At 35.2% G+C, this 27,262-nt stretch overlaps 1 protein-coding gene across 9 annotated transcripts in view; it reads right to left on the bottom strand.

Annotated features, from left to right (window-relative positions):
• The window catches only part of DOCK9 (dedicator of cytokinesis 9), a 134,248-nt gene that overhangs the window by 24,076 nt on the left and 82,910 nt on the right, over window positions 1-27,262 (bottom strand). For 6 of the 9 annotated variants that reach the window (XM_075045930.1, XM_075045936.1, XM_075045929.1 and 3 more), the window contains exons 28-39: window positions 25,658-25,804; window positions 24,879-24,962; window positions 24,138-24,249; window positions 20,052-20,230; window positions 19,164-19,280; window positions 17,572-17,692; window positions 16,627-16,760; window positions 13,311-13,425; window positions 11,635-11,701; window positions 9,026-9,073; window positions 7,074-7,210; window positions 3,034-3,149 (exon numbers count right to left, since the gene is read on the bottom strand). In XM_075045930.1, coding sequence (XP_074902031.1) covers window positions 3,034-3,149; window positions 7,074-7,210; window positions 9,026-9,073; window positions 11,635-11,701; window positions 13,311-13,425; window positions 16,627-16,760; window positions 17,572-17,692; window positions 19,164-19,280; window positions 20,052-20,230; window positions 24,138-24,249; window positions 24,879-24,962; window positions 25,658-25,804 — 1,377 coding nt within the window. Of the gene's footprint in view, window positions 1-3,033; window positions 3,150-6,509; window positions 6,554-7,073; window positions 7,211-9,025; window positions 9,074-11,634; window positions 11,702-13,310; window positions 13,426-16,626; window positions 16,761-17,571; window positions 17,693-19,163; window positions 19,281-20,051; window positions 20,231-24,137; window positions 24,250-24,878; window positions 24,963-25,657; window positions 25,805-27,262 lie in introns of all 9 variants that reach the window. The other 3 variants (XM_075045933.1, XM_075045932.1, XM_075045934.1) reach the window with 1 other exon arrangement.

Here is a 27,262-nt window from a genome sequence, read left to right as displayed (position 1 = left end):
AAGCTCTCTCAAACACGGAAGAGATGTCTAGCTGCAGATGTCTTCTTTTCTATTCATGGAGACACAGAAGAAATTTTTCAGGCTAAAGAATTTCAGCGTAGCCCTAGGCATTTCAGGTGTTCCTCAATATTAAAAAATTGAAGGAGGCAGTCCTCCATTAAAAGCCATTCTGACAATGTGACTTGCAGACCAAAAGAACTCAGTGTGGTTTCAAGCTTTGTGGATGAAGAGATACAAATGCTCCCAGGAGACCAAAGATCTCCAAATGCTATGCAGTGAAGCCACGACCAGGCCATTTTAGAGGAAGCTGGACATAAACTGTTCAATATAAGCCTGTCAGTCTATTTGGTCATAGGAAAAAGTTTTATCTCTTGGAACAGCATACAGACGTTTGTAGATGACCCAAACCTAAACACCTAACTGCAAGTTCTAAAAGATGGTAAGGCTTACTACTTCCAGATTTATAGCAAAATAATGAAACGTTGTCTTACAAACTCCTATCCTTATGAGGAAATTGATATAACAAGCTTTCTTCAGATGTCCCAACATCAGAGGTAGGTGGTTCACTAAAACCACCTAGAGTAGTAGGAGTTCACACAGGATCAGTTAAAATTCTACCAAGAAGCAGACATAACTTGTGATTCACCTGCTGTAATAGATAAAGCTCTGGATCCCTACTAGTGAAAGATGATTGTGATGAAAAAAAGAGTTGTCTGGCCTTTTGGGAATAATTAGCACATTATATAGAAGAAGCAGATCGGTATTAGTAATCTAGTGGCCTTCTACGATGGCGTGACTGCATCACTGGACAAAGGAAGAGCTATCCATCTGGACTTCTGTAAGGCTTTGATATGGTTCCCCACAACATTCTTGCCACTAAACCAGAAACATATGGGTTTGAAGAATGGACTGTTGGAAGGATAAGGAATTGGCTGGGTGGTCACGTCCAAAGAGTTACACTCAATGGCTCAGTGTCCAAGTGGAAACCAGTAATAAGCGGTGTCCCTCAAGGGTCCTTATTGGGACCAGTACTATTTAATATTTTCATCAGTGACATAGACAGTGGGATGGAGTGCACCCTCAGCAAGTTTTCAGATGACACCCAGCCGAGTGGTGCAGTTGAATTGCTAGAGGCTTCCCTGTAGCCTGCCATCCAGAAGGACCTTGACAGGCTTGAGAAGCGGGCCTGTGTGAACGTCATGAAGTTCAACAAGGCCAAGTGCAAGGTCCTGCATGTGGGTCGGGGCAATCTCTAGTATCAGTACAGGCTGGGGGATGAATGGATTGAGAGCAGCCCTGCAGAGGAGGACTTGGGGATGTAGGTTGATGAAAAATTGGACATCAGTCAGCAATGTGTGCTCACAGCCCAGAAAGCCAACCGCATCCTGGGCTGCATAACAAGAAGCATGGCCAGCAGGTCCAGGGAGGTGATTCTCCTCCTCTACTCTGCTCTGGTGAGACCCCACATGTGTACCGCATACAGCTCTGTGGCCCCCAGTATATGAACAACACGGACATGTTAGAGCAGGTCCACAGGAGAGCTATGAAAATGGCAAAAGGGCTGCAACACTTCTCCTACGAAGAAAGGCTGAGATAGTTGGGGTTGTTCAGCCTGGAGGAGAAAAGGCTCTGGGGAGACCTTGTTGCAGCCTTTCAATATATAAAAGGGGCTTATATGAAAGATGGAGAGAGACTTTTTTTTTTACCAAAGCCTGTAGTGACAGGGCAAGGGCAAACAGTTTTAAACTAAAAGAAGGTAGGTTCAGATTGGACATAAGGAGGAATTTTTTTTGCAATGAGGGTGGTGAGACCCTGGAACAGGTTGCCCAGGGAAGTTGTGGATGCCCCATCATTGGAAGCATTCAAGGTCAGGCTGGACAGGGCTTTGAGCAACGTGATCTAGTGAAAGAACATGTCCCTGTCCATGGCAGGGGGGTTGGAGCTAGATGATCTTTAAAGGCCCCTTCCACCCCAAACCATTCTATGATTTTATGTATTTTAGATGCAGTTGATTGAGTAGAAGCTCCTGATTCTCCCACCTGTTCTGTTTGCATCTTGCAGACTACTCTGCTATACTCTTACCTACTTTCTCAACATACTACATACAGATAACCTTGAAGGACTGTCATTCTAAGCGTGATAGGCAGCTGTTAACTAGAAGATTAATGTCCATTCTTCTTTAAATCTTTAAAACTACATATCTTCATTTTCAATTCTGTCATGAAGTCTGTGGACAGAATTGGTTCTAAACTCTAATTAAATTACTACTAAAAGGAATCTCATTATAAATAAGCTATGTTTTCATAACTAGATTAAAGGTAAGACACTAAATTTGAATCTTCAAGCAAGGATCTGGATACACTGCTCTAATTAGGGGAGAAAAAGTAGAGCTATCATGTCTCCTTTTTATAGCTTCACCTTTAATGTTTCGAAAAGCTCAAAAAAACCAGACAGAAGGGGTATGCAAGTGGGCATGCTATAAAAAGATTCCACAGGAGAGCTACAGTAACTGATACAACTAAAAAGAAGTCTTATTAGTGGACAACTTGAAGTAAAGTTACATAAAAGGAACACACACAAATTACTGTTAATTAATGAGTGACTTAATATAAGAAGTTGCCACGTTCAATGTAAAAGTCTGATAGTGTCCAATCATGAATTATGGTTTTGCCATACACTAGACCTTTCACCCCACATGGACTTTAAAAGACAGTTTTACCACTAATATTAGGTAGACACTAAAGTTTCTAGAAATATTTTTAGGAAGTTAGTATGAGGAGGGAGCTTTTCCCACAGATTCCTGCTGATCAGTAAGGAGTCTGTGTGCAATGTATAACTGAAGCCAAAGCATTTTGCTGTGAGAGGTTATCCACTTCATGACACAATAATGAAATGAAATGCTAGAAATGCTAAAAATACAATGCTGTATTACTAGATTATAAAATACAAATATAATTTTAAAAATATTTTTTTAAAAAATATTTTTTCTGAAAGATTATTATGGGAGATCTTAACACCAAGTCAAGAACAAACCTTAAAAGCCATTGTGAATAATGACAGAGTATCCAGAATTGTAAGGCAAACTTCAGTGGCAATATTTGCTTCAAGTAAAGACTGGTGAAGAACATCTGCATCTGAATGGCCATAGCCTACAGAAATTCCAAATGAAGTGTAAGTGCTGGATGTACTCATTTGAATGTTTTTTATTTCCAAAAGACTTGCTGAACTAGGAAAAGATTAACAACTAAAAAGCCTGACAGAAGTTAGTATTCAATACAGAAAAATAATTAATATGCATTTAAACATTTTTCAGATATGTGCATATAATTGTTTTAACATAATCTGCACAAGATCGTAAAATACATTAAGTACAAATGTCAACAGTAGAAGCATTAAACAGCAGTTAAAACAATAAATGTCTGAAGTTTCATATATATGTGTATGTATGTACACACGTGTATATATATAAATGTACACAGTTATATATACACATATATATTCTTAAAGTAAGTACTGCAGTAGAATGGAGTTACAGCTGAAAATATGTATTGGTAATTTAGCGATGTTATAATGATCTTAAAGTCAATCATAAGTCAACCATTATAAAAATACAAAACACTAAGAGTTGAGGAATACAATCATATACTTATATGCTGCTGAAGACCCAAGTAATTCATTCTGCTCTGTGGCAACACCATGCAATAACTCCATATTCAATTAAAACATTTTATTGCTTCTAGCTCCATACTGTATTTAAATAATTTAAAAATATATCCTGCTTCAGCACTGGTTATAATACATTGTTTATGTTCCCTAACATTGATCTTTAAGAACCAGATTGACAAATGTGCCCTTGTTGCTTTATAAAAATTTGGTCTGGATCATGTTTATAAGTTAGATTTACCATCAACTTAGCATCACTAAATCAATGACAAGCATGACAAACTTGTTGAGACCAAGAAAAGAACAGAAGAAGTGACATATTCTTTTATAATGACACTTAGCTACTTCTTTCTGCACCTTCTTACTTCCCTGGCTGAACTACGCATACATACCCATAACCACCAATTTCTTTGGATTTATACATTCTTTCTGTTAGGGAATATACACCTTTTTCCTATCATCTTTTGCATTCTCTCTGCCTCCACCTCTTTCTCCTCCCATGTGTTTTCTTTGTGGTTTCAATCCAGCTACAACCTTTACCCTCTGTAATGACGGAAAGAAACAACTGGCATTTGGAAGCAAGCTTTAACTCAACAGCCACTTGGCAAATATTCTTCTTTTGGTAAAAGTGTTCTTTTCCTTAAAGATATTCAAAGAAAAATCCTTTTTCATAGCAATCACCTTTGGGTGACCAGAAATCTTTAAGTTAGCTTGTGGTTTCAGTAATGTTGAAGATATCAAGACATGACAACTATTTTGAGAACTGCATTGAGGTCAGGGGAAATAGTCTTTAAAGAAAAAATTTGTTTGCTCTTCCAGGTAAGACGAAAGGTGCAAGGTTTACTATAAATACCAAGTAAAAACTGTAGTCAATAGACAGGATTCCAAACAGTTAAAATTTTGTTCTTCACATAAATAATTTAGAAAAAACAAATAAATAGGTCATTGATTGATTACCCCACATTATTACTAGAGACAAAAGTTTTGGGCAGGATGTAAACTTAAAGGAATACTCAATTTGGCTGAGTTAAAAGACTGATTTAGCAGTACTTTTTCCATATGCATGCTAAAAACTATCATTGTTTCAATTTGCTAGTATTTTAGAGAATCTAAGACTGTATTCTTCATGTATAACTAACATACTGGATTCTATTTTTCACATGTAACTTAAAACGAAACTGTGGAACTACAATTACCACATACAACACGGACATCTGCCTGGCCACACACATGAACATGCACCCATACATTCACACTACTGCAGAGTAACTGGATTTAAAACTGTCTAAGAACACTGAAAATGGAATAGTATCTAATGACTACGAATTTGGCAACGATCATATACTGCTATTACAGATCAGGATATATCTCTTGTATTTCAGTATGTTTGAATGTCACTATTCTACTGAGCATCCTCCTCTCCTCTAGCCCCAACAATACACATAAATCTACATTCTTGCAGTTTGTATTGAAATGCTCTAGAAATTTGAACAAAGGGCCTAATTTCTTTCATAATAAAGCACAAAACTATGCTGAAATTCCTCAGAGATGTGAAATATCACTTACACCATTACTTCAGTTCTATTTCTTGCTTAAATGCTCATAAAGGGAGAAATTAAGTTTATAATTTACATTTATAGACAACAATCGTGCCAAGGAATCACGATTTTAGAAACAAGTAAAGCAACTATTTCCACCAGATACACCCTTCCTGGATGTACCCCATACAGGATACCTACAAGATTCATTCAAGTTCCAAGAACTACTTTGTATACATGATACAGGCAGACTGACAACTAAACAAAACTAAAAGTTAGACAACAACAAGACCAAAGATATAAAAATCAACTTCACATTTGACATGGCTTTTACAGCAACATATTTTCACTTTATAAAACCTTGGTCAATACAAGGTGTAATATCCTGATATTCATTGAATGTCTAACATTAAAAAAACCCAAACATTAGCACTTTACACAGTTATCTAAATGAGATACCTTCCTTCATAATTTTCTTCAGATGGAAAGGAAAAGAAAGTTTCTTTTTACATAAGCATGCATTTATTAAAATCTTTCAGCTCATTGGTTCCTAAAAACCAGTAAACTTTGTCAAGTTCTGGAAGTATGAAAACTCTTTGCACAGGGCCCAGAAACACCCATGTTATTTATTTCCCAGAGATTTTTTTTTTAAAAAAACACAGTCTTTATCTACAAAGTATTTTACCTTACTGAATGTGTAGTCACATAGTGTAAAAGCTCTTTCTTTAGAGTAACAAAAACATCTAGAAATTATTATGATACAGCAGTAGCAGACTGATTACAAGAGAAAAAAAGTAATTTGCACAGCTATATAGTTTTCTGACATTTTTTAAATCAAAGGATTGCATTTCTTATATTTGAACAGGCATGATAATGCATTTACAGAGAGGTTTGGTGGTTTTGTTTTTAGTTTGTTGTTTTTTTTTTTTCCACTAGACTATGTGGTAAGTCTTGTGCAATTAGGCTAACTGTTGCTTTATGTTACAGATAATGAGCCAAAAGATTTTAAGGGACAGTTAGATATGCTTTGGGAAATAAAAGGATGAACACAGTGAACAGGCAGTTAACTCAAATAATTGCTTTACTGCACACAATTCTTTTCAGTACCAGTGTTGTATTTTACTGGATTAGTCAACCAGTTTCACTGTTTTTTGAAGCTGAAAATTGAAAAATGGTGCTTCAGAATACTTTACATACAGTATATTTTGCAATTTAAGAGCAGCGTATTTAAAAAGACAGGCCACAAGCAGATTTAGTTTTCAATACAGCAGTCTTATACAAGCTGACTTCAACCTGATTAAATCTTACCATTGTCTACAGAAATTCCAAGAATACTTGATATCTTTCTCACACTGAAAACAGAAAAATCACTGCATTATTGGACGCTTTTTCACTTCTAGACAAACCAAATCATGGCCCTCACAATCTCTGTAGAAATTCTAAGAAACTTATTTCTCCTTAGGGGATGTCAAAACATGGAGATATGGTCAGATTGCATATTTTTACTTTTAGACTAATCATTTATAAGACCAAGTGGGGGAAAAAAAATGAAACTTAATAAAGCAAACAGGAAAAAATAAGTAAACTTTGTAACTGTGTGCAGCACAATGTTGAAGTGCATATAATTAAAAAAAAATTAAAATACAATTGTAAAATACACTGTAGTTAACCATGCTCCATGTTATGGCATCAGCCAGCATTGATTGTTCTATCATAAAGCAGGGAACAGACCATCGACTGATTCCAGCTATTCGTTAGACCTAGAACAATAAAAGTCATTGAAATGCACTGGTGTGGCTCTGGGACCCGTCTCTGGTGTTGTGGTACTGGTTGAGGATGACAAATGTTATCATGTCATGTCATGAGACTTACTGTGGTTAAAAGTGAGAGAGTTATCCAGGCTGCTCAGCTGCTGCAATCTGGCATGCATCATTCCTGTTCTGTTACGGGAAACAGGCAATGTCTGAGATTTTCGATCATGAACTATGGATCCCAACCCCTCCTGGTTCCTGCAAGATGGGTGAAATGGGATAGAAGCAAAAGTTAGACATGTCAAACTGCAGCAAGACAGGAAGTGTTAGTTAAGCACATGAAGTTTTATAGAAAGAATTACAATGCAACCTATTTACTGTTTTATTTATAAAACAAAAATAGGTAGTTTAAAAAAAGCATCACAGCAAACTCTTTCTTAAAACCTCAAAGCATGAAAGCAAAAGCACACAAGCAGTTGCTCTTGAAGTGCTAAATTTACTTCAGAGCTTTTGGAAACATAAATATTTGAGAACATAAATATTCTGAAAATATTCAGAACCCAAAACCAAATCCTCTATTTTGATTGTAAAAATTTTAGAAAAAAGTTAGAAGGACACACAGTGGTAAAATTAGAAAGCATACATGCAACAGGAGAGCAGGAATTAACGAGGTATTATCATGTACATCTTACCCAAGCAGGAAGGGAGAAGAGCCATATACTTTGTTAAACTTGCAGCAATCAAGTGAAGAAAACAGAAAAGTGATCTGTGTTAGCAATCAGTACAGGCTAACTTCCTATTGTGTACCACCACCAGAGCTGATGAAAAATGAAAACCAGTGCTTGAATTACAGAATTCCCTGTTCCCTTTCATTCTCTGTCATTTGTGTATTTTAAGAGTACGTGCATTGATTGTGATATACTTCAGTGTAATGACAATGTGAAAGACTAGAAAGCTACATTTACTGGGAAAATGCAGTACCTCTGCAGAACACCAGATGATTTCTTTCTATAGCTTAACGTTTTTAGCGTTAACATGCAGTAGACAGACTAGGTGATCAGTAAACAAAAAGGAAGTGTGGTAGTCTTCTCTACAAACTAGTCAAACAAATTAGTTTGAAGAATTTTTACAAAAAGCCTGAAAATGGCAGACTCCTCTAAACCCAGAGTTTGAAATACATTTAAACACAAAGGTTACAATCAAAACCTTAAGAAAACCAGATTTATTTTGGCCTTTGGTCTTTTTAGGGTGTGTGAACAGAGATGAGATGTTTTTCTGAAAAACCTCCAATGAGATAGTCGTTTGTTGTTTGTAGAAAGAGATTCACATACCATTAAATCTAAATTAAAACCCCAAAAAGCTAACATTTTAGTTAGAACGCTTTACTGTCCAAAGTCAGCAATAACTGAGTTCAAGAAGGCCAGTATTTCAACCCCACGGGTTTAATTATAACAGTATTATAATTGCAACCACAGTGTAAGGCCTAAACAAGTTGCTATATTTTACTCTATTAAAAAACTACTTTGAATTAAAGACCACATTAATGCAAAGATATTCAAATAATTTAGTATGTGTTTCTGACTCCCACAGATTTTTCCTAATGAGCCTTCAGTGGGAATGTACAGGTATCTAATGGTACTTCAGACTTCAAATTGAAAAACAGCAGCGTTGGAATGTTCACTACTTACCTTCCAGCAAAAACACTATATATAAAATTTCTAAAACATTTCAATGGACATGGTTTTATGGCCAAGCAAATAAACAAAACAAATCATACAATTTCTTCCCCAGAGACACTATTTCAAGAAAAAAATGCTGTAAAAGACAGCATTTAAGGGGTGGATTTTGAAATAATTGATAATAAACACAACACACACATTCTGAAACAGATACCCAACTTTCAGACAGGATACAGATTTGTTAATATAGTAACCGGTTACTTCAAAATGTTGTGTATCATTTCACAATAACTGTTCTACTCATGCAATTTATTTGTAATAGAGATTCAAGGCATATTGTACACACTATTATTCTTAGTGAACAAGACAGCAAAATTTAAATTCCACACAGTACCTGGCTATGTATCGTTTTCCCATGTACTGGAACTGATGTAAGCATACTCTGCAGAGAACACAGAAGTCAGAGAAGCAACACTTGAAACAATCTCTTCTAGATTTATGTACGCTGGAATTATTCAACTATTTCTTTATTCCTCCCACCCTTAAAATCCCCTTCCAGTCCCAAAGCCAAGAAAAGGTAAACATGGCTCTTCTGAAATGAATCACAGATGTTGCTGTTTTGGGCAAATGGGGATTAATAGCAAAAGGTTCATCAGGCTGCCTCCAGAGCAGACCTATCTCAACACTCTGAATCACAACAGCTAGTGTGAGCCTAACAGTGACAACAAAGAAGGGCCAAATGGTGAAAAAACAAAACACCCTGGAAAACTGTAAACAGTGAATTCAAGTGCTTCATCTTGTATAGATTTTTAGTATTTATAGAGAAGAAATGTTTAGCCTCAACTATCACAGACAAAATTTCATTATGTGAAATGAGGCCCACAGTTACAGTTATTTACAGATGAGCAGCAATCCAGGAAAAGTAACCTGAAGGGCAGAAGCAAAGAGATAACCAGACATTACATATATTCAACGTATTTTGCAAAATGTGTATAAGGGTTCAAAATAAGGGCAATACATTTTGCTTTTTTCTCCCCTTGGCCTAAACTCTCTTGGTTACAGGTTGGGGTTTTTTATTTTGTTGGGTGCTTTTTTTTTTAAGGTCTCCAGATTCCAGGATAAAAACAACAGTTTCTGACAGAACTATTTTCTAAAGGGAATCTGCTTTTACAGTAAGATGATGATAAAGGCAAATCCCCCCCAATAATTTTTCATTTAAAAATTCTATACTTCAATATGATGTTATATTTTAAAGAATCATAATACTACTGGTTCAGATCCAGCAAGAAAGTTGAAAGTATAACTCAATTTGCCAGGTGCCTCTGCTTGTCTTCACTGGTAAGTACACAACACTGATGACTAACAAATGAGAAGTCACACTTTCAAATCATGAAAAATGGTGTGAATAGAGACTGTAATAATGATTTTATTTGACTCTTTTCCCACTGTAAGTAATTATCCTGATAATTCAGAACATTTAATGCAAATTCCCTTCTCCCTTGGCTAAAAATATTCTAAAAGTTCTTTAAAGCATAAATCCAAACTGAAAGCCAGTTTTCAGGCTTTCTCTTCCATGTGCCAGTTGTGAATGAGGAGAAAGACTGGCATATAGTTTCTTCCACTCAGCTCCATTTTGTACCCAGACCGTAAGGAGATTAGCTGTTTCCAAACTGTGGAGTCAGAATGGTGTTTGCCTCCCCCAAACTTGTCACTCTATTTGAAAACCAACCTCAATTCCCCTTTCTGGTATCTTCTTGTCTTTTTCAGTTTCTAAGTTTTTCAGAAAAAGTTCTTTGTATGGCAAGTACCTACCTACCAGAAAAACTGTCTTACTGAGGTAATGAGAAACTACTGTAATGACCTGTATTAATAAAAATCATCATCAAAAGAAACATTATTTGCATTGGCAAAATACTCCTAGAATGGGAAGAAGTAGACTTTTATGAGCCTTGTTCCTGCTCCAGTTTAAGGAACTGTGATATCATCCATAGTACTAAAGAGATGGAAATTTTATTCTGTATTCTATATACTGCTATTGTGATGAAAATCTTCTTTGATAATTACTAAATTTGAGATTACTGGTTTGATCACAAACCAATCCCATCCAGCCCCTAAATGAGAAGTATCTAATGGCAAACCACTGTTCACCACTGATTCTGTACAGTTTACGCCTCAGGCTTCAGAGAGTCTACTAAGTAGGCTCATTTACTTGTTCAGTTCTGTCTCTGGTACAATCAATATCATGCCAGATGTACTCAAATGATGAGTTAAAACACCATCTATAATATATTCCTAAAATAGACCTTGAGTAGCACATTCCATAACACAATTAATGACTGATATTACATTGATTGACCCTCTACTACAGAAACAAAGGAAAGCAGTCCCGTGAAACAACGAGTGCAAGCAGAAAGGCTTCTGTGGCACACCACTTCAAGCAAACAGTGCCTTCTTCACTTTTTATTAATGTATCAGCTAATTCTTGTGAACAAACACACTAAGTGTGCATAAGGATGGAGTGTAGCCATTGATAACAAACACTGGATTGATCCACTATCTTTTCCCTTACAGAATGGCAGAAGACACAAGAGGAATGCTAGGAGGATGGTTCATATCCCTTTGTTTCTGAAGTTATGCGATTCAATCAATTTTGATATGCAACCATATAGTTTCAGCAGTCCACCTTACAAGATGCATTTTAATGCAGACAGGTAACAAAACAGTTGGTTCCTCTTCCATGAGCATAGCAATATTCTGAGCGCTACTCGCTGTTTAGGAACTTCCTGAGATCACTTCTGTATAGCCTAATTCCAGAAACGATCATGGAATTGGACAGACATGTAATTGCACGCATCCAGTTAAGAACTTCTAAACAGACCAAGATGGCATTATTTTTTTCAAACAAATAAATAAAAACCATATATACACACTTATATCCACACTCACATTTTTAACAGCATAGTGAAACGTATGATTTTATGACAAGCTCAACAAAACTCTTACTCTGTAATAGTGAAAAAGTCCATGAGTTCAGATTTTGTAGCCTTGTTCCAGTATGTAAACAATGCATCTAGGAAAATGAAAAATATTAAAAACAAGACAAAGGCAGCAAATACACAAAAATATTAACTAGAAGAGTTAACATCAGTTCTTAGTTTTCAGATAATGAGGATTCAGAGACTCTAAAAATGGCTTGTGGAGTACAGATAACTGTTACTATTTAAAGTTTTGCTTGAAGCTGATTATACAAATGCACATATCGATTCTCCAAATGAGTTTCTACAATATGCTTTTAATTAATCCCTAATATCCACAATTTCATATTTTAAATAGTAATAATTGTGTAGTCAGTAATGACTACAGTGTTCTAAAAATATAAGACTTCAAAACTTTATAGACTGTTAGTCCTATAACCGGCTGCTTTATAGATTGGTCTCGACATTTTTTAAATTCAAATTTATGATTTCTTCTTTTTTAATTTACAGTGCTTTACTATGCATAGTTTTTCAGCACAGTTTTCAGACTTTCTTTATTTGCAGAGGTTTCAAAAATGGATATATATTTTTTACAAAGCTTGTAGTTACATAGCCAAGACCTGGTCTCTTTTGCCAAAAGTGTTCAAAAGTAGACAACAAATTAAAAATTTTTACAAAGATGTGTGGCAAAGTTCATCAAAGTTTATTTGACACTTATTCTTTTCCAGGAGAATTGAGATCAAAACAATCCCCACTGTGCTTTTGTAAATTTTAACTTCAATTTCCTAGAAATCCTGACTAATTTTTACATATTTCAAAGCGTAAAATACTGAAAAAGATATTATTGAGTTTTATTATTCTTTGTAATTAAAATACATAAAATAATATTGCTGTAATTCCATGAAAATCTAATGGTGTGACAAGATATTGAATATTTATTAACCTTTCAATTCTCATTCTTGATTAAGCGGTGTAATAAATTGGAGTTCGAGTACTACCTAAACTTGATTTTTAGAAATTAACATCAAAATAGGCACGGAAAATAAAGTAACTACTTTTGATATGTTTAGCGCAAACTAAAAAATTCAATGTTTTTACCAAAAGGGACTTGTCCTCTTTTTTAAATATTGATCAAGGAGAGGGATGATTCTGAGTTGTATGATCCTAGTAAAAAATTAAGATTTGCTATTCATGCAGTATTTTTATACCTCCACAACCTTCTCCAGGATAATATCACTCTTTCAAAAATTCAATGGATCATCTCACAACCATCCCAGGAGAATGAAGAAGCACTAATATCCCCATTCCAGAAATGGAAAAATACACAGCAACCAAATCATTTGGTTCCCTGTCATATAAGAAGTTCTGCAGAATGGAGGAATGGACTAGCCCGAGACTCTTCTACTGATCAATGAACTACTCTTCACCTCCATTTTCCAAACTGGACTGTACATTCATACACAAATACTCACTTTCTTACTGAGTCCTTTAGTTAGCCTCACAATTTGAAGGAATAATGGGTATTTAATGCTTACAAGGTTTCAGTCAAGAGTTTAATTTGATCAATCACACATATTTGTAAAACACAGCACAACATGGTACCTACACCTAAAATATTCTGCTGATTTTGAAAAGGTATTAAAATCACAGGCATAAATGCAAGACGTGATTTCAAACTTATGAAAACTAGGTGGAATTACCTACCTTCTGACATACTTCTTAAAATATGAAGGAAACACATGAGCAGGCTTTTGATCTCTGCTTGGTCAAGTTTGTCATATCGAACTACAGAACTTCCTAAAGTGCTGCTCTGTTGGTTCTGAAAAGAAAACAGACATATTTTGCCTGAAGAGTTCTTAAACTAATAATAAACTAAAATGTTTTAAATTGCCTTATTAATTCCTGCAACAGAAAAAGGATCTCAGAATGGAGACAAAAATGTTTCATGTAGAGACAGGTCACTAAAACACACATTACACACATGAAGTATACCAAATCAAGCTTCTTTACCTCTGTTTTTTTATTTCCTTCTTTGTAGGATTTTTACTTCCCCTCCCTCCCCCCAAAGGAAGGAGTAAGAGGAAAAGTTACCTAACAGTGATTAATAATCAAGTTAATTATACATAGATACCCACATTGTAGAAATCAGCCATGCCCCTTCTGCTCAGATGAAATACTTTAAAAATAAATGCTACTGTTCGGTGATACATATATGGTCCTTTGATTTTGAAGAGACTTTATGCCGAACTACAAAATTCTTTCCATTTAAAGATGTAAGAACCTCAAGGAAAACATATGTGAATGGCAATAATATCCATTCTGGAAGATTAACTACTGGTAAGTAACTTGCCCTTGCCTAAAAAAAGGTAGGACGGAATCTTTCTCCCTGCTTAATTTGTTTATACAACTCCTACACTTGTGGTGAGTTAATCAGCAATGCTCAATACTAAAGTCTGTCCAAAAAGAAAAAAAAAAAACCATAACTGATATTTCAAAGCGTGTACCACAAAAGAAAGGAAAAAATAAAACTGTGAGAATATATAAATTGAACTTTAGGCAAAGACTTATCTGTAAAAGAATAATTTCCACACAATCAAGTGTTACAAAATCCTCAGTCTGAGGCTTTTACAGATAATACTATACAGATTTTTGTTTAAAGGATAAATTATGGCCTTTTCAGTGCCTAATACTCACTTCCAATATGAGGCCACTTACGTGAATGGAAAATGAACCAGACATTTAATAAGTTTTCTGTAAAGTCAACAGTCTGGTACAATTGATCTGTGCAACATTTTGGTTTCTACAAGAAAGTTGGATCATCTTGGCTCCATGACCTTCTTAAGGACATGTACCAGTGTTGGAAGAAATAATTCATACCAAAATTAGAAAAAAATAAAACAGACTCAAGGGAGAAAAGCACTTGATTTCACAAAGCAAGAAATGCCAATACCTCAAGGGTAGAACAACCCTTCCAGGAACACTCCTCACAGAAAGCAGGAGACATACTAATCTATGAGGGAACATTTTACAGCATACACATCAATTGACTGCTAAGCCCTTTAACGCATTCCATGTAAATAATGGAAAGAATGGCTGCCCTAAAACAATCTGTGTAAATCTGTCACATACCTGCACATCCATTCAATGGCTGTGAAACTGAATGTGAAACCATAATTAATACTAGCCAGAAGTTACTGTAATTTAGGAGGAAATGGACACCTATATAAGCCTGATTATTGTAGGTTCTAAAGACTTCATAAACTGTTTATCTTTTAAATATCTCTGGTGAACAAGGAGGTGCTACTATAAAGCTTTATGGATACTGAAATAGAGCAGGCAATTAATGAGTGGCAGAGCAGAAACAGAATTTGAGTTTCCTAGACTTTTGGATACTGTCCAGAGCACTAAATAATATTCCCTGTAAAATAGTTGAACATGTACATAGATAAAACTATGACTATAGCTACTTGTAAGCTTAATTTAAAAACATGTCAATAACCCATAAAGTATGCACATATTAAAATAGAAACTGATATACTTCCAGCCAATTCTGATTCCACAAGTATAGTTCTACAGGTTATTCTGAAAGAAAATTAGAACAAAAACATGGCTCTTCAGTAATGGTATCAAGCAATGAGCAAAAACTCGAAGATAACGTGCACTGTACAACTGAGCTACTAGAAAGAAAGTTTGGAAAGCAACAAATAAGAAGCCAGGATTAAATATTATTCAGGGAAAATACCAACAGCATGCAAAACATAAATCCTGTATTACCTAAACTGGCAGACCAGAGTAGAATTTTCAAAGGATGTTGACTCCTTTGAAAACCCTTTTACTTGGTAAAAACACTACACATTAGTAATTAACAACATGACAACTAAGTAATAGATGACAGCATTGCCATTTAGCAACAGTGTATGCATAAGATACTTCTTTCTTTACGTGGTCAATGTCAAAGAAGATTTTTTTTAGTTCTATTTATATTGACGACCCTAAGACTCAAATTCTGCTGATATTTAAGCTGATTGGATTTTTATGCTTAAATGATGTACATGAACTATTCCAGGTTTGGCATTTAAAGGTATTTTACATGGTTACATGGTACGTATTTGGCTTCAGATTCAACTGTTGCAAAGAAGTGGCAAAACTACTGATCACACACTTCACTCAGAAGCTTAACTATATGGAGCACAAAAACCAAATACTTCTTGTGACTGAAGAGAGAAAGCAGCATGCAAAATATTCTCTGGCAAAGCTGGAATTGTCAGAAGTGAAAAATCCATAGTAACACGGTTTTTCTTTGCAGGGTGAGAATTTTCTTCTTCTTCTCCATTAGGGCGCATAGCATGAGCAGAGTGCCTTCTGAGAAGCTTCTCTCTCTGCCACACGAAGGCATGTCAGAGTCAAGGGGAAAAAGTTAACATGTTGTGACTTGCACAACAAGATCTAAGAAAATGAAACGTGATCAGTATCAACACAAGCTCTAGAAAGACAAGACTGAATACCTCACAGCTACTGCAGCCAGAGCTCCTAATTTGTAACAGCTTTAAAGTGAAATGATTTAGAAAAGTCAAACTAATATAAAAGAAAAGCACAGCAACTGTTTTTTCAACATTCTAAAAATGCTACATATATTGTGTATAGAACAGGATGGAGTGAAGGTCTCCACAAAATCAAAGAAGCTGTCCTAACTAAAATTCAGTTCTTTCAAGTGAAATTCAATACATTTCATCTAGTACCTTTCTCTGGCAAAGAAAATAACAACTGCTTGCTTATGTCTCTACATTGAAAAACCTATTTGCATTTTCTGCAAAACAGCTTAATAAATGCAATGCAAAGAGTTCATATGATAATTATTTTACAAAAGAAAAACTTAGTGAAATACTGCTCTACAGTTACTCTAGAAAGCCCATTCCCAATGGGGATCAGAGAAGTTAACTCCTATGAGAATTAAGATGAAATTTTAGGAATACACTTAGGATTTTTTATTTTTGTTTTTTTTTTTTTTTTTTTTTTTTACCTTGTCAAGAGAATTACTCTTGTCACTCTGTCTTTCTGGGATACTGTTTCCCGAGTCTGTACTTATTAGAGAGCCTCTTGAGTCAGCATTCCTCACACTATTAATATTTGGAGTTGATGTGGTGTATGGGGAAGCTAAAAAGAAAAACCCAAAACAATATAAAATTCTCAGACAATGCATATACTGAAAAAAGTCACTCCATATTTTAGCCAGACTTCTAAACCCACCATATATGTATATATATTTTTAAGAAGGCAAATAATTAATTCCATTTAGTTACTTTTAATGAAGACAAACTTATTCTAGTGTTTCAGCAACGTATGTATGTACAACTACATACACACATGCGTAAGAGACATATGTAGCAATACATACACACATACATGAAGAAGCATGTATATTTAAAAAAACTCTCCCATTTTTCATCTCTTTTTTTTTTAATTAGTGACATTACACTAATTACAGCAGAAAACAACAACAAATAGAAAAACACATTAAGATGACAGACAGGAGGATGCCCACAGGTGTGCACAAGCAGTACTCCACTTCGAGGTGGTCTCTAACATCACGTACAAAATTGTGGATTATGCACTCCTGCCATAAGTGACTAAGGCTAGCCTTGTCTCCTATTTCTCTGCAGCAAGACAAGAACTATCACCTTTGATGGGGGAAAAAGCAGCTCTCTTCAGGAAATAGGTTTAGTTTCAAAAAGAAAAGCAAGGCCAAAAAGATCCCAAAAGAAATATTCCATGCACAGACTGTGAATTCTGACCCACGCTCAACAGTTGATTGCATTAGGGTTTTGTTAATGAAAGTAGCAGTAATGTTCAAGTATATAAGCAGAAAGCAACCAAAGCTAGACACACAACAATTATTTCTGGTAACAAATGAAAAAAGAAACTGGTTCTTTTTTAAATTATTTTATTTTCTTTTTAAAGTGCTTACCAATGCCAGAGATAACACCAAAGAGATCTTTAGGAAGATTGTTATCCAACGTGTTTCCTGATTTTTGCGGTGTTACTAGCTGACTTGCAGTTGGCAAATTAAGTGCATCATCCTTTGCACTCTGTTTGGAAAAGATAGGAAAATGTGATTATTGTTTTCCAACACTATGGACTTAGTGAATACGACATACTTTATCTTCTAGAGCACTATTTGTTAAATATTTCTGCCTTAAATTTTAATTTCTATTAAATATGCTCAAAAGCATGGAATGAGATGTTCAGGTATTTGCACAAGCTTGGGATAGTCTATAACTTAAGATACCTCAGGAAACACTGAAGAAATGAATATTCCATTGAATTTTAAATGCTATAAAACAGATATTTCCAAAAGACCAAAGTTGCTTTTATTTCAAACACCCAAACATTTCTCTTGTTGGAAGGGTATTGTGAATTTATTTCTTAATACCAAATGGAACACAGCAAGATATGGACAAAAATAAAATACATGAATAATTTAAGTCTTCGATTCAATAATTGCATGCAACTCTAATATATCAATATACATCTCCACAAATTCCATTTGAATTCATTCTCCTGTAGCCCTCTTACACCACAGCTGTTCCAAAAGCACACTCCTTTAAGGTTAAAAATTCTTCTCTAATTTATAGAAAATTAACCTTTTTTTTTTTTTTGTGGTCCATTTACTTCAGTGTTGGATTGAATTGAAAAATAAGATTTAAAACCAAAAAAATCTACCACCAATATACAATCTTTTCTGCTGAACAGCAACAGCAACTACTGAATCTGTTGGGATTTTAGCAAACATAACTAATTCTCTGTGTTAAATGTCGGAGGAGTATCCTCTTGCATAAAAATGAAGTATGTGCAAGTGCCTCCAATGCCAGGATCTATAAGAATAGAGGCAAACTGTTTATACAAACTGGCAGGCAGACTAATAAGAAATGTATTTTTTGAGGGTGAAAAAAAAAAAAAAAAGAGACAATTTAATGAAAACTCCTCTCAGAAATTGTATCAAAACTGGGTAATAGATACAAATGGAAAACCATGAAATTGCAGAAACAACTGGTATTTTTTATTGCAAATACACTGTTTCTTCAGCTTCTTTGGATGCTCTTAGACCACTCAAAGATGTAGCAGGTCCAGTCCGGTGTGGTCTACAGCTTGTATTAAAATATAGGCACATGCACCAGAGATACAGAAGCAGCAAGCTGTTACTTGGCAGTATAATCACATGGCATTAGAATGATGCTGTGGCAATCTGTGTGGCCTAGCATTCTCCAAAAATCTTCAGAGGTTCAAGTAGAGATCAATAAGGGCACTGTAACCTGTATGTAGGACCAAACTAGCTAATTACCTTGTTAAGCATAACTTAGCTGGACAAGAGAAACTGCAGCCAAAACCTTAAAGGTTAACTAAGATTTTAAGCTCAGAAAAAGCAAGGAGAACAAACTCGCAGAATTCTGAAGCTTATGAGACTCTTTGTTTGCCAGAAGTATGCAGTGTTTCATATACACATTACCAATAAATTACAATAAAAATAATTCAGAATACCAAATAAAAATGGCCACTCACATTGCTGGAAGAGTTAACAGGAAATGGAGACACATCTTTAACATTGATTCGCTGAACATTCTCTATGAGTAGTCCAAAGAGTGGCAAATACATAGTGGCTATTCTTGCTTGATGGCTCTAAACAGAGTGTAACAGTTCATTAACAAATGACAGATGTAATTTTTAATCACCAATTATTTTAAGCTATTCACTCCTGAATTACAAAAAAAAGAGTATTTAATAAATATTTGTCAAGCATTCATAAGTTCATAAATGGCAAAAGCAGTGATCATCACTATATGTCATTATAAGTTAGAGAAGGTCAGTACATTTTATTTACTGTTTCAATATAATGCAGAAAAACCCCTAAATTAATGTGATTTTAGCCAAGATTAATCAAGTAAACTAATATTATGTTAGCTTGACACATTAATGATATCTTCCATTAAGATTTTATGGCTTTTCCACAGCACAGCTGTTGAAGTCAGGAAAATTAAAAATCACTCAAAATTTACTACAATGACTTGTAGCTTGCTTATACTTATTTTACAAATAATAGGTTAGGGAAGGACAGCTGCCAAATAATAAGAGCTCATGTTTAATGAAAATGAGAGCTTTAAAAACATTCGTAAAAATCTGATTACTTTAAGGACAGCAGTTAAGATTACACTGTGCTAAAATGTAATAAACATGTGTAGTAATGTTAAAAGGTGCTTCATGCTTTCATTTGGTAAAAATATGGGATTTGCAGATTGATTTTGATACAATTTTCATACATATTTTCACCACAGCCTGAACAGAAATATCATTGCAGGAAATTAACAAGTTTTTTGTGAAAGAAAAAACTTCCTGTATGCGTGCACAGTTAATCTTTATTATTTTGTACTACTAGCATAGCAATACACTTACCCTGGAAGCATATCTGTCATCAAAAGTATGCTTTATCATCAAATTCTTGAGCACACTAATAGCAATCTGCCGCACATCTCTGAACTCTTGTAATGCATTGCCCACCTCCCTTAGAAGCAGTCCCACTAAGAAGTGATTTTTACAGAACTCATCGGTTAATGAATAGTCCAGGTGAAGGTCTGGAAGTAAAGTACAAGTTCTATGTAAGGAATGGTATTACTTAAATCAATTTAGCAATTAACTTAAGGCTGAACTAAAATGTTTCCAACATTATTGACAAATTTTATATATTATATATATGAATATATACATCATAGTTATTCATATATCCCTAGCCCAATTCACTGCATAATGATGCATTTATTAAACAGATGATGCTGTATATTCAGCCAACAGAACTGGAGAAATCTAAATACTTTAAAAAAAAAAATTTAAATACTGTTCAATATTCAAAAGTGTTCCTATTAAATTTGCCTGGATCAGCATCTCATAACTCCAAATTCAAATTTTAAATCTATATTCAGGCACTGAGAACACACACAGTCCACAAAGGTTGTGCACATTTTACCTTTCAGGAATTTAGTTGTATGGTATAAGTAGAATTTTATTTTTAGACTGTGGTTCACTCCTAGGTTAGTAAATTTGAAGGAAAGCAAGGAAAACATGGATTAAGAAATTTTAGCTTTCTGTACTGCAGTTTTAAGTTCCTTCTTCATTATCTTACACATGTATCTATTACGAATATAGAGTATAAAGCCTGCTAACAACTGTTATCATGCTTAATTGATATTGTCTAAGAAAATGGTCCAAAAAAATTTGCAGCATGTAGTAGAAGTGTAATGAAGAGACTGCATTTGCAACACAGGTGTCCAAATTAAGCAATTCCTTCTACATATATCAGAACACAAAAGGATACAATAATATTTAAACAAGATTACTTAAATGAATCTATGGAAATTAGACCTGCATTGTAATACAGTAAGCAATTTTTCTGCTACAATTAAACAATACTATATTTCCCAGACATATTTACATATTCAGTGTTAATTGCAATATAAGTAGAATTAAAGAACATTTTATTTGAACATTTGTGCATAAACCACTGCAATGCAATTTTATTCCATGAAGTATTTCTAGTAGTAACTAACTGTAAATCTATACTAAGCCCCATATAGATATATAGATACATACACACACAAAACCCCAGCACATCTGACACAGCAAAGTCAAACTGCTCCACTAGAAGTATTTTTTCTGCAATAAAATAATCCAGTTCATTTATGTACTGAATACATGACAGCTTATGAGAAACTTTAGCTTGAAGATCTTATTTATTAGAACGTATATAAGTTTCAAATTCCAGCTGAGGAGGTGTCCAAGAGTTTCTCATATTTGCTGTCATTGTTCAATACAGTAATCAAGAACCAGATGCTAATCTCAAAGCACTTTCATTTTTCGAAGAGCTCTCCTAGTAATGGAATCCATTAAGTCAGAACCATAGGTAAGACAGCACAGACATTCTACAGGCCTTCCTACAACACACTTTAGAGCTAACCACATCACCCGAGATCTCTTTTGCTTGAGACAGCAAAACAGAGCCAGAAACACTTCTGATAAAGGTCTTCTTTCCTGGCCAAACTCCTAGTTCACCAGCGAGCAGCATTTCACACTTTTCTTTATTGTGTAATCTGAAACACTATGTTCTCTAGTTTTGCTCTTTTCTTAGGATTCCTAAACCAACAAGTCACAGTCCCTTTTCTGTGGAAATGTTTATGCAGTGTTGTTATCCAAGACACTCCTGAAGGCTGAAAAAGCCAAAGACAGAAACAAGCTCTATGCAGCTGTCCAGCTCTTAGTCCCAAATCTTGTTCTGCCACCTTGATGAAAGTGTTAGTTAGTTATACTCAAGTTTACTAAGCCAGCAGAGTCTACTGAATAAATATTTCAGAAAAAAAGTAACCTAATCTACAAAAATACAAATGTTAGGCAGGTGTACTTGCAAAAGCACCTTCCTCATCTCTACTTTTTGATGTCTGCTGTAGTTCAATGTCTGGAAGAAATTGATAATGTCTTCACACCCACAAATGCAATAGCTAATGTAGTATTTGTTTTGGCACAAGGCTAGATGTACCAGGAGCCCAGCTGGGCTAAACAGGGCATTCATGACTGAGCTTCAGTGAAAACAAACAAAAAAAAAAGGACGCACACGAAGTGGAAGCAAGAACAAGCTACAGAAGAGGAATATAGAAGCATTGGTCAAGTATGCAGGGATAGTGCCAGGAAAGACAAAACTCAGCTGAAACTGGTAACGGAGATCAATGGTAACAAGAACAGCTTCTACCACTACATTTGCATTAAAAGCCCAAACAACGAAAACATGGGATGTTTGCTGAATGGGGGTGTGATTTAGAGACAGTGGGCTTGGGTAAGGCTGAAGGTACTCCATACCTTTGTTACCTTATCCTTCACTGCCATGGCTCCCAGGCCTTAAGAGTCTAGAGACTAGCTTCAGGAAAGAGAATTACCAGCAGTGGATGAAGATCGGGTCAGGGATCTCCCGAGACACCTCCAGTCAAGCAAATCCACAGCAGCAGATGAGATGCTAAGAGTTAGCCAATAAACACTGGAAGACCACTCACTATCACCTTTGTTAAGCCATGGTGATCACGGGTCTCCCATAATTGGGACCTTGCAATGACTGAAGGTAGACATTGCACACATCTTCAAAAAACTACAGGCCCCACTTTGGTCCTTGGAAAAGTCATGGAGCAAGTCCTCTTGGAAGCCATTTTTTGGCAAGTGAAGGAGAAGAGTGTGACTGGGAACAGCCAGGACAGATTTACTCAGGGTAAACCATGGTTGACTAACGTCTCTTTTACAATGAACTCATCAGATCTGTGGCTAAGGGGAGAATAGCAGATGTCCACATGATCATTGTATCCAAACTGAGACATTACAGTCTGTGTGAATAGACAGCTAAAAGTGCAAAAGAACTTGGGGGATTATTGGGCTCAAAGGTTGGTGGTTAACGGTTTCTACTCTGCTTGGAGACCAGCTACAAAAGGAGTTTCCCAGAGTCTATCTTACTTAATGCTACTTCATCAATGACCTCAAAGATGAGATGGAGTGCACCCTCATCAAGTTTGTGGATGGGGTACAGTCCATATGCCTAAGGGCATGGCTGCATTTCAGAAGAATCTAGGTTCTACAGGAATTGTCAACAGAAACATCAATTAAATTCAACAAGGACAAATGCAAAATTCTGCACCTGGAATGGATGAACTTCCTGCAACGGTACCAGCTGTGGAATGACTAGCTTGAGAGCGGCTCTGCTGAAAAACACCTAGAGGTCCAGGTGGACAGTAGCTTCAACAGGAGCTAGCATGGCATCCTGGCAACAATGAAGGCTAACAGCATACTGGGCTGTATCAACAGGATCTTAGCCAGTATATCAAGGGAAGTGTTTATTCCCTTTTACTTGACATGTTAGACATATCTGTAATACCATGCGTAATATTCGGGCCTTCTAGTACAAGAATGATCTTGAGTGAGTTCAGTGAAGGACCACCAAGGTAGTTAGAGGGCTGGAGCACACACCCTATCAGGAGAAACTGAGGGAACTGGGCTTGTTCCACCTGGAGAAGGGAAGGCCTGAGGTGACCTGAGCAGGAAGTTGGACTACAGACCTACTGAAGTCCCTTTTAACCTGAACAGGGTATATGAAAAGTACAAAGCACACCAAGCCTTACACTGCACACCTACCTACAGGAGTGTTGCAGGCTTCTGCAGTGAGTGAATTAGAAGCTAACTCATGAAAAAAAGTAAACTTAATAATCAGCAGGAAAGGGAGGCAGAGTCAAGGATGTAGTTTACCATATCTTTCAATGACTAGATACTTTGGATAGATTACTCTGCCACCTAAACTACTCCTTTAATTTTAAATGAAAGGATTATAACTTTAGACTTCTATTTGACAATTTCAAGGTTTCCAACTTCTCATAGACCTGAAGTTACACAGTCTACAAGTCTAATAATAAAAAGGTGACATCTAAGAAATATACCATACACTTCTTCAGAAGAATTTACCTTGGTATCTCTGAACTCTGCCTTTTCCAAATGGCATTGGTAGATTCAAAGGTATGTAGTGCTCATGATTACAGACTACACGGAGAAATTCAAATTTGAATTCAAAAAGAGTCTGCAAAAATAATTTTAAAGTATAAATTAAACAACTGATGCAGTGATTTGAATAACACATTAAAAACAGCTTTTAACACAAAAGGGTGATTTTCTCTCAGTCTTGCAGTATGAGGGATATAGACCTGTCAAAGTTCCATATGTCAGTATAAAGTAATTCCAGCATAATTCATACTTGACAACTGGATATTGTTCTATTTACTTTCCCATTGTCCAAAGTTATTTAGGTTTACTAGCATATTATGTATTGATTTAAGAAAAGATTGGACCCACAGAAGAAATTCTTCAGACATCTGGTACATGCTTTCACCACTAAAGTAAATGTACAGAAACTTATCAGGTATCAACTCTTCCAACTTTAGCCTCTCTCACATTCATGCTTAAAATTTCTGCTTAGTGTTGCACCCCTACCCACCATCACTTTCACAATACGCACACTGTAGGGTGGTAAAGTTGCACCTGAAGATGGGAATCAAAATATGAAAAAGTGATTTGATGGGGGAAAAAAAATAGATGTTCTAGGCTTCTAATGTAACCAGGAAGAAGTCTGAAGACTTAATGGAGGACTCTATCCACATACATCAAGAAGAGGCAACTTCTAAACATAGTTTGTTTAAAAACACTGAGTACCTTCGGATCTCCTGGGGCAAAGCAGCTGATGTAGTTATTGATCTGCTTGAAAACAAAGCCTCTATCCATAAAAGTAAAACACCTCTGGGGAAAACAAGCAAAACCAAGATAGAATTGATTAGTACTGTCTCAGTGCTCAGTATTTGTATTTCTGTATCTAATAAGTCTATTTTCCAAACACAATATTGATATTTCAGTTTGAATATAAAAAACAATAAAACAAGCAAACTAAATATATGTATACACATATGAATACCAAATTTTCCCTTAGATTACAGAATGTACACAAATTGCAAATAAAAAGCAGTTTGGAGAGAAGAACTTTATATTGACAGAAACAGAAATGACATGCCACTAGCAGCTTTATCTGCCATTTTATTTCTGATCCTTTTTTCTCCCTACTGCATCTTATTGGCTGAAAATGGAAAGATGCTGAAAGTCTGTCTACATAAAATACATGCAAATAAAACACTACTTAATGTATGAAGCTTTAGTAGCATTAGAAAGTAACCTAGATGATATTTTAAGAGAAAAATAAAAATACCTTTTGGATAAAATATAAATTAATTTTTCAAAATATCAAACTTTTGAATGGATGTCTTCTTGGTTACAGAATATGCAAATTATACTTCAATGCATTTTAACTTGGACATAGAATTATATTTAAAAAACTTTATGCATATTCAGTTTTATAAGAATTGGCTTTAAGATTCTTCAAAATCCATGAAGAAGTATTACTGAAAAAGTAAACACAGAGTCCAAGTCGCTTGTGTACCTACTTTTATAAAGGCAGCAAGGCTATGGTTTGCATTTTTTGAAGCCTCTGGATTGTCTCTGTACTTCTGAGTGATGTGTGGCATTAGCATGTTAACAACTGTTTCAACTGCATGATGAAAGGAAGCAGAAAATCTCTGGTTTCGCAACAGCTAGAAACAAATTCAGATACAATATTCAATATGATTTATAACACTAAAATGTATCAGAAAACCTACTTTAGATGAGATATAAATAACCTGACAGGGAAAGGAGAGACAAAGCTTTCAAATTTTCTCATTTGCCATTGAAAGTAACATTTTCTTTAAATTCAAGATTTTTCTGAACTTTTTAGAATGAGCGGGGAAAAAAAGAGCATTTGGTTAAAAGAAAATATTAGAGTATGTTATTAAAATTCAAGCAAGGCAGTCTTTGATGACAAAAATCACATGTATAAAAGTTTGTAAGTATAATGCACTAACATTTTTCTATACTACCATAAACTTGACAACAGAAGCTAAGAACAGAAGGGAATCCTTTAATTTTATCTATCTTTCTTTCTGAAGCAGACACCAGCTAGTTCACATATAGTAACTGCATTAGCAGACTCTTTTCTGCCTTGAAAAAAACAAACCAGATTTTGCTGCTCTGTGACCATTTTTTTTTTTAATAACTCCTTTGCCTTTTGCCATTCTAGAAATTCTCATCCATGCTTCTTTTCTTTCTCTTGCTCATCAGCAACTTCAAATCTCAGCTCTTTCAGACTTCACAATCTTACTCTCCATGTTTTTAAGTTTCCACAATCAGAACTGTTTTCCCTTGCTTTTAGGTAGTTTGCCAATTAGCTTAAAATATTTCCTCTACATTCACAATTTCCTCCTTTCCACTCACCATCTATATTATCTTCACCCATGATTTTGTATATTCTGACCAGTATTGGTCAGTAAGTTCTCTTCAGCTTTTTGGTACTGGAGAGCCTCTTTTATTTCTCTACATCTTACAATCTTTAATAAAGATTCTGTCTTTTGTCTGAGGGGACTTAATGACAGGTAATGTGAGGCTGAAGAAGTTGACATTAACAAAAACTGGTTTAACTGTACAGACATTATGTCTTTTCTTTCTAAAAACTCAAATCAAAACATCCAAGTGCTCTGAATACTTTGTTATTTAAGTAGTTTTTTGAACTATATTGAATGCAACGTTCCTAGGCAGAACAAGTCATTGTCAAGGCCCTGCATAAAGAGATGATTACACAATTTGCTACCTTTGTGTTTGAACTGTGCTCCAAAGTCTCTAGTTCTATTTTTAAAAAATATTTAAAAAAAAAAAGAAGATATTAAGGTTGAAAAAGATCCCTGTATAAATATCAACAGCACTCATTAATGAAATAACAAAAATCAATAATTCTGTTGGTGGGTGTGCCAGTGTCCCATGATATTCTTGTAACTCAGTCTCTGTTGGAGAGTAATGAAGTATTTTTAAGAATACTACAAAATTCTTGCTATAAAAATAATTTTGCTGCACCCAGAAATACATCTTTTTATCAGATCTCATAAGTAGAAAATATCTGAATTCAAGTTCCATTTATTACTTTACCCAGTAAGACAGAAAAAAGCTAGCAAAATAATTTA

The sequence above is a fragment of the Buteo buteo genome, chromosome 14 (assembly GCF_964188355.1).
Source record: "Buteo buteo chromosome 14, bButBut1.hap1.1, whole genome shotgun sequence".
Lineage (NCBI taxonomy): Eukaryota > Metazoa > Chordata > Aves > Accipitriformes > Accipitridae > Buteo > Buteo buteo.
The sequence above is the reverse complement of the archived record's forward strand: the minus strand, read 5'-3'. Positions and strand labels throughout refer to the sequence as shown.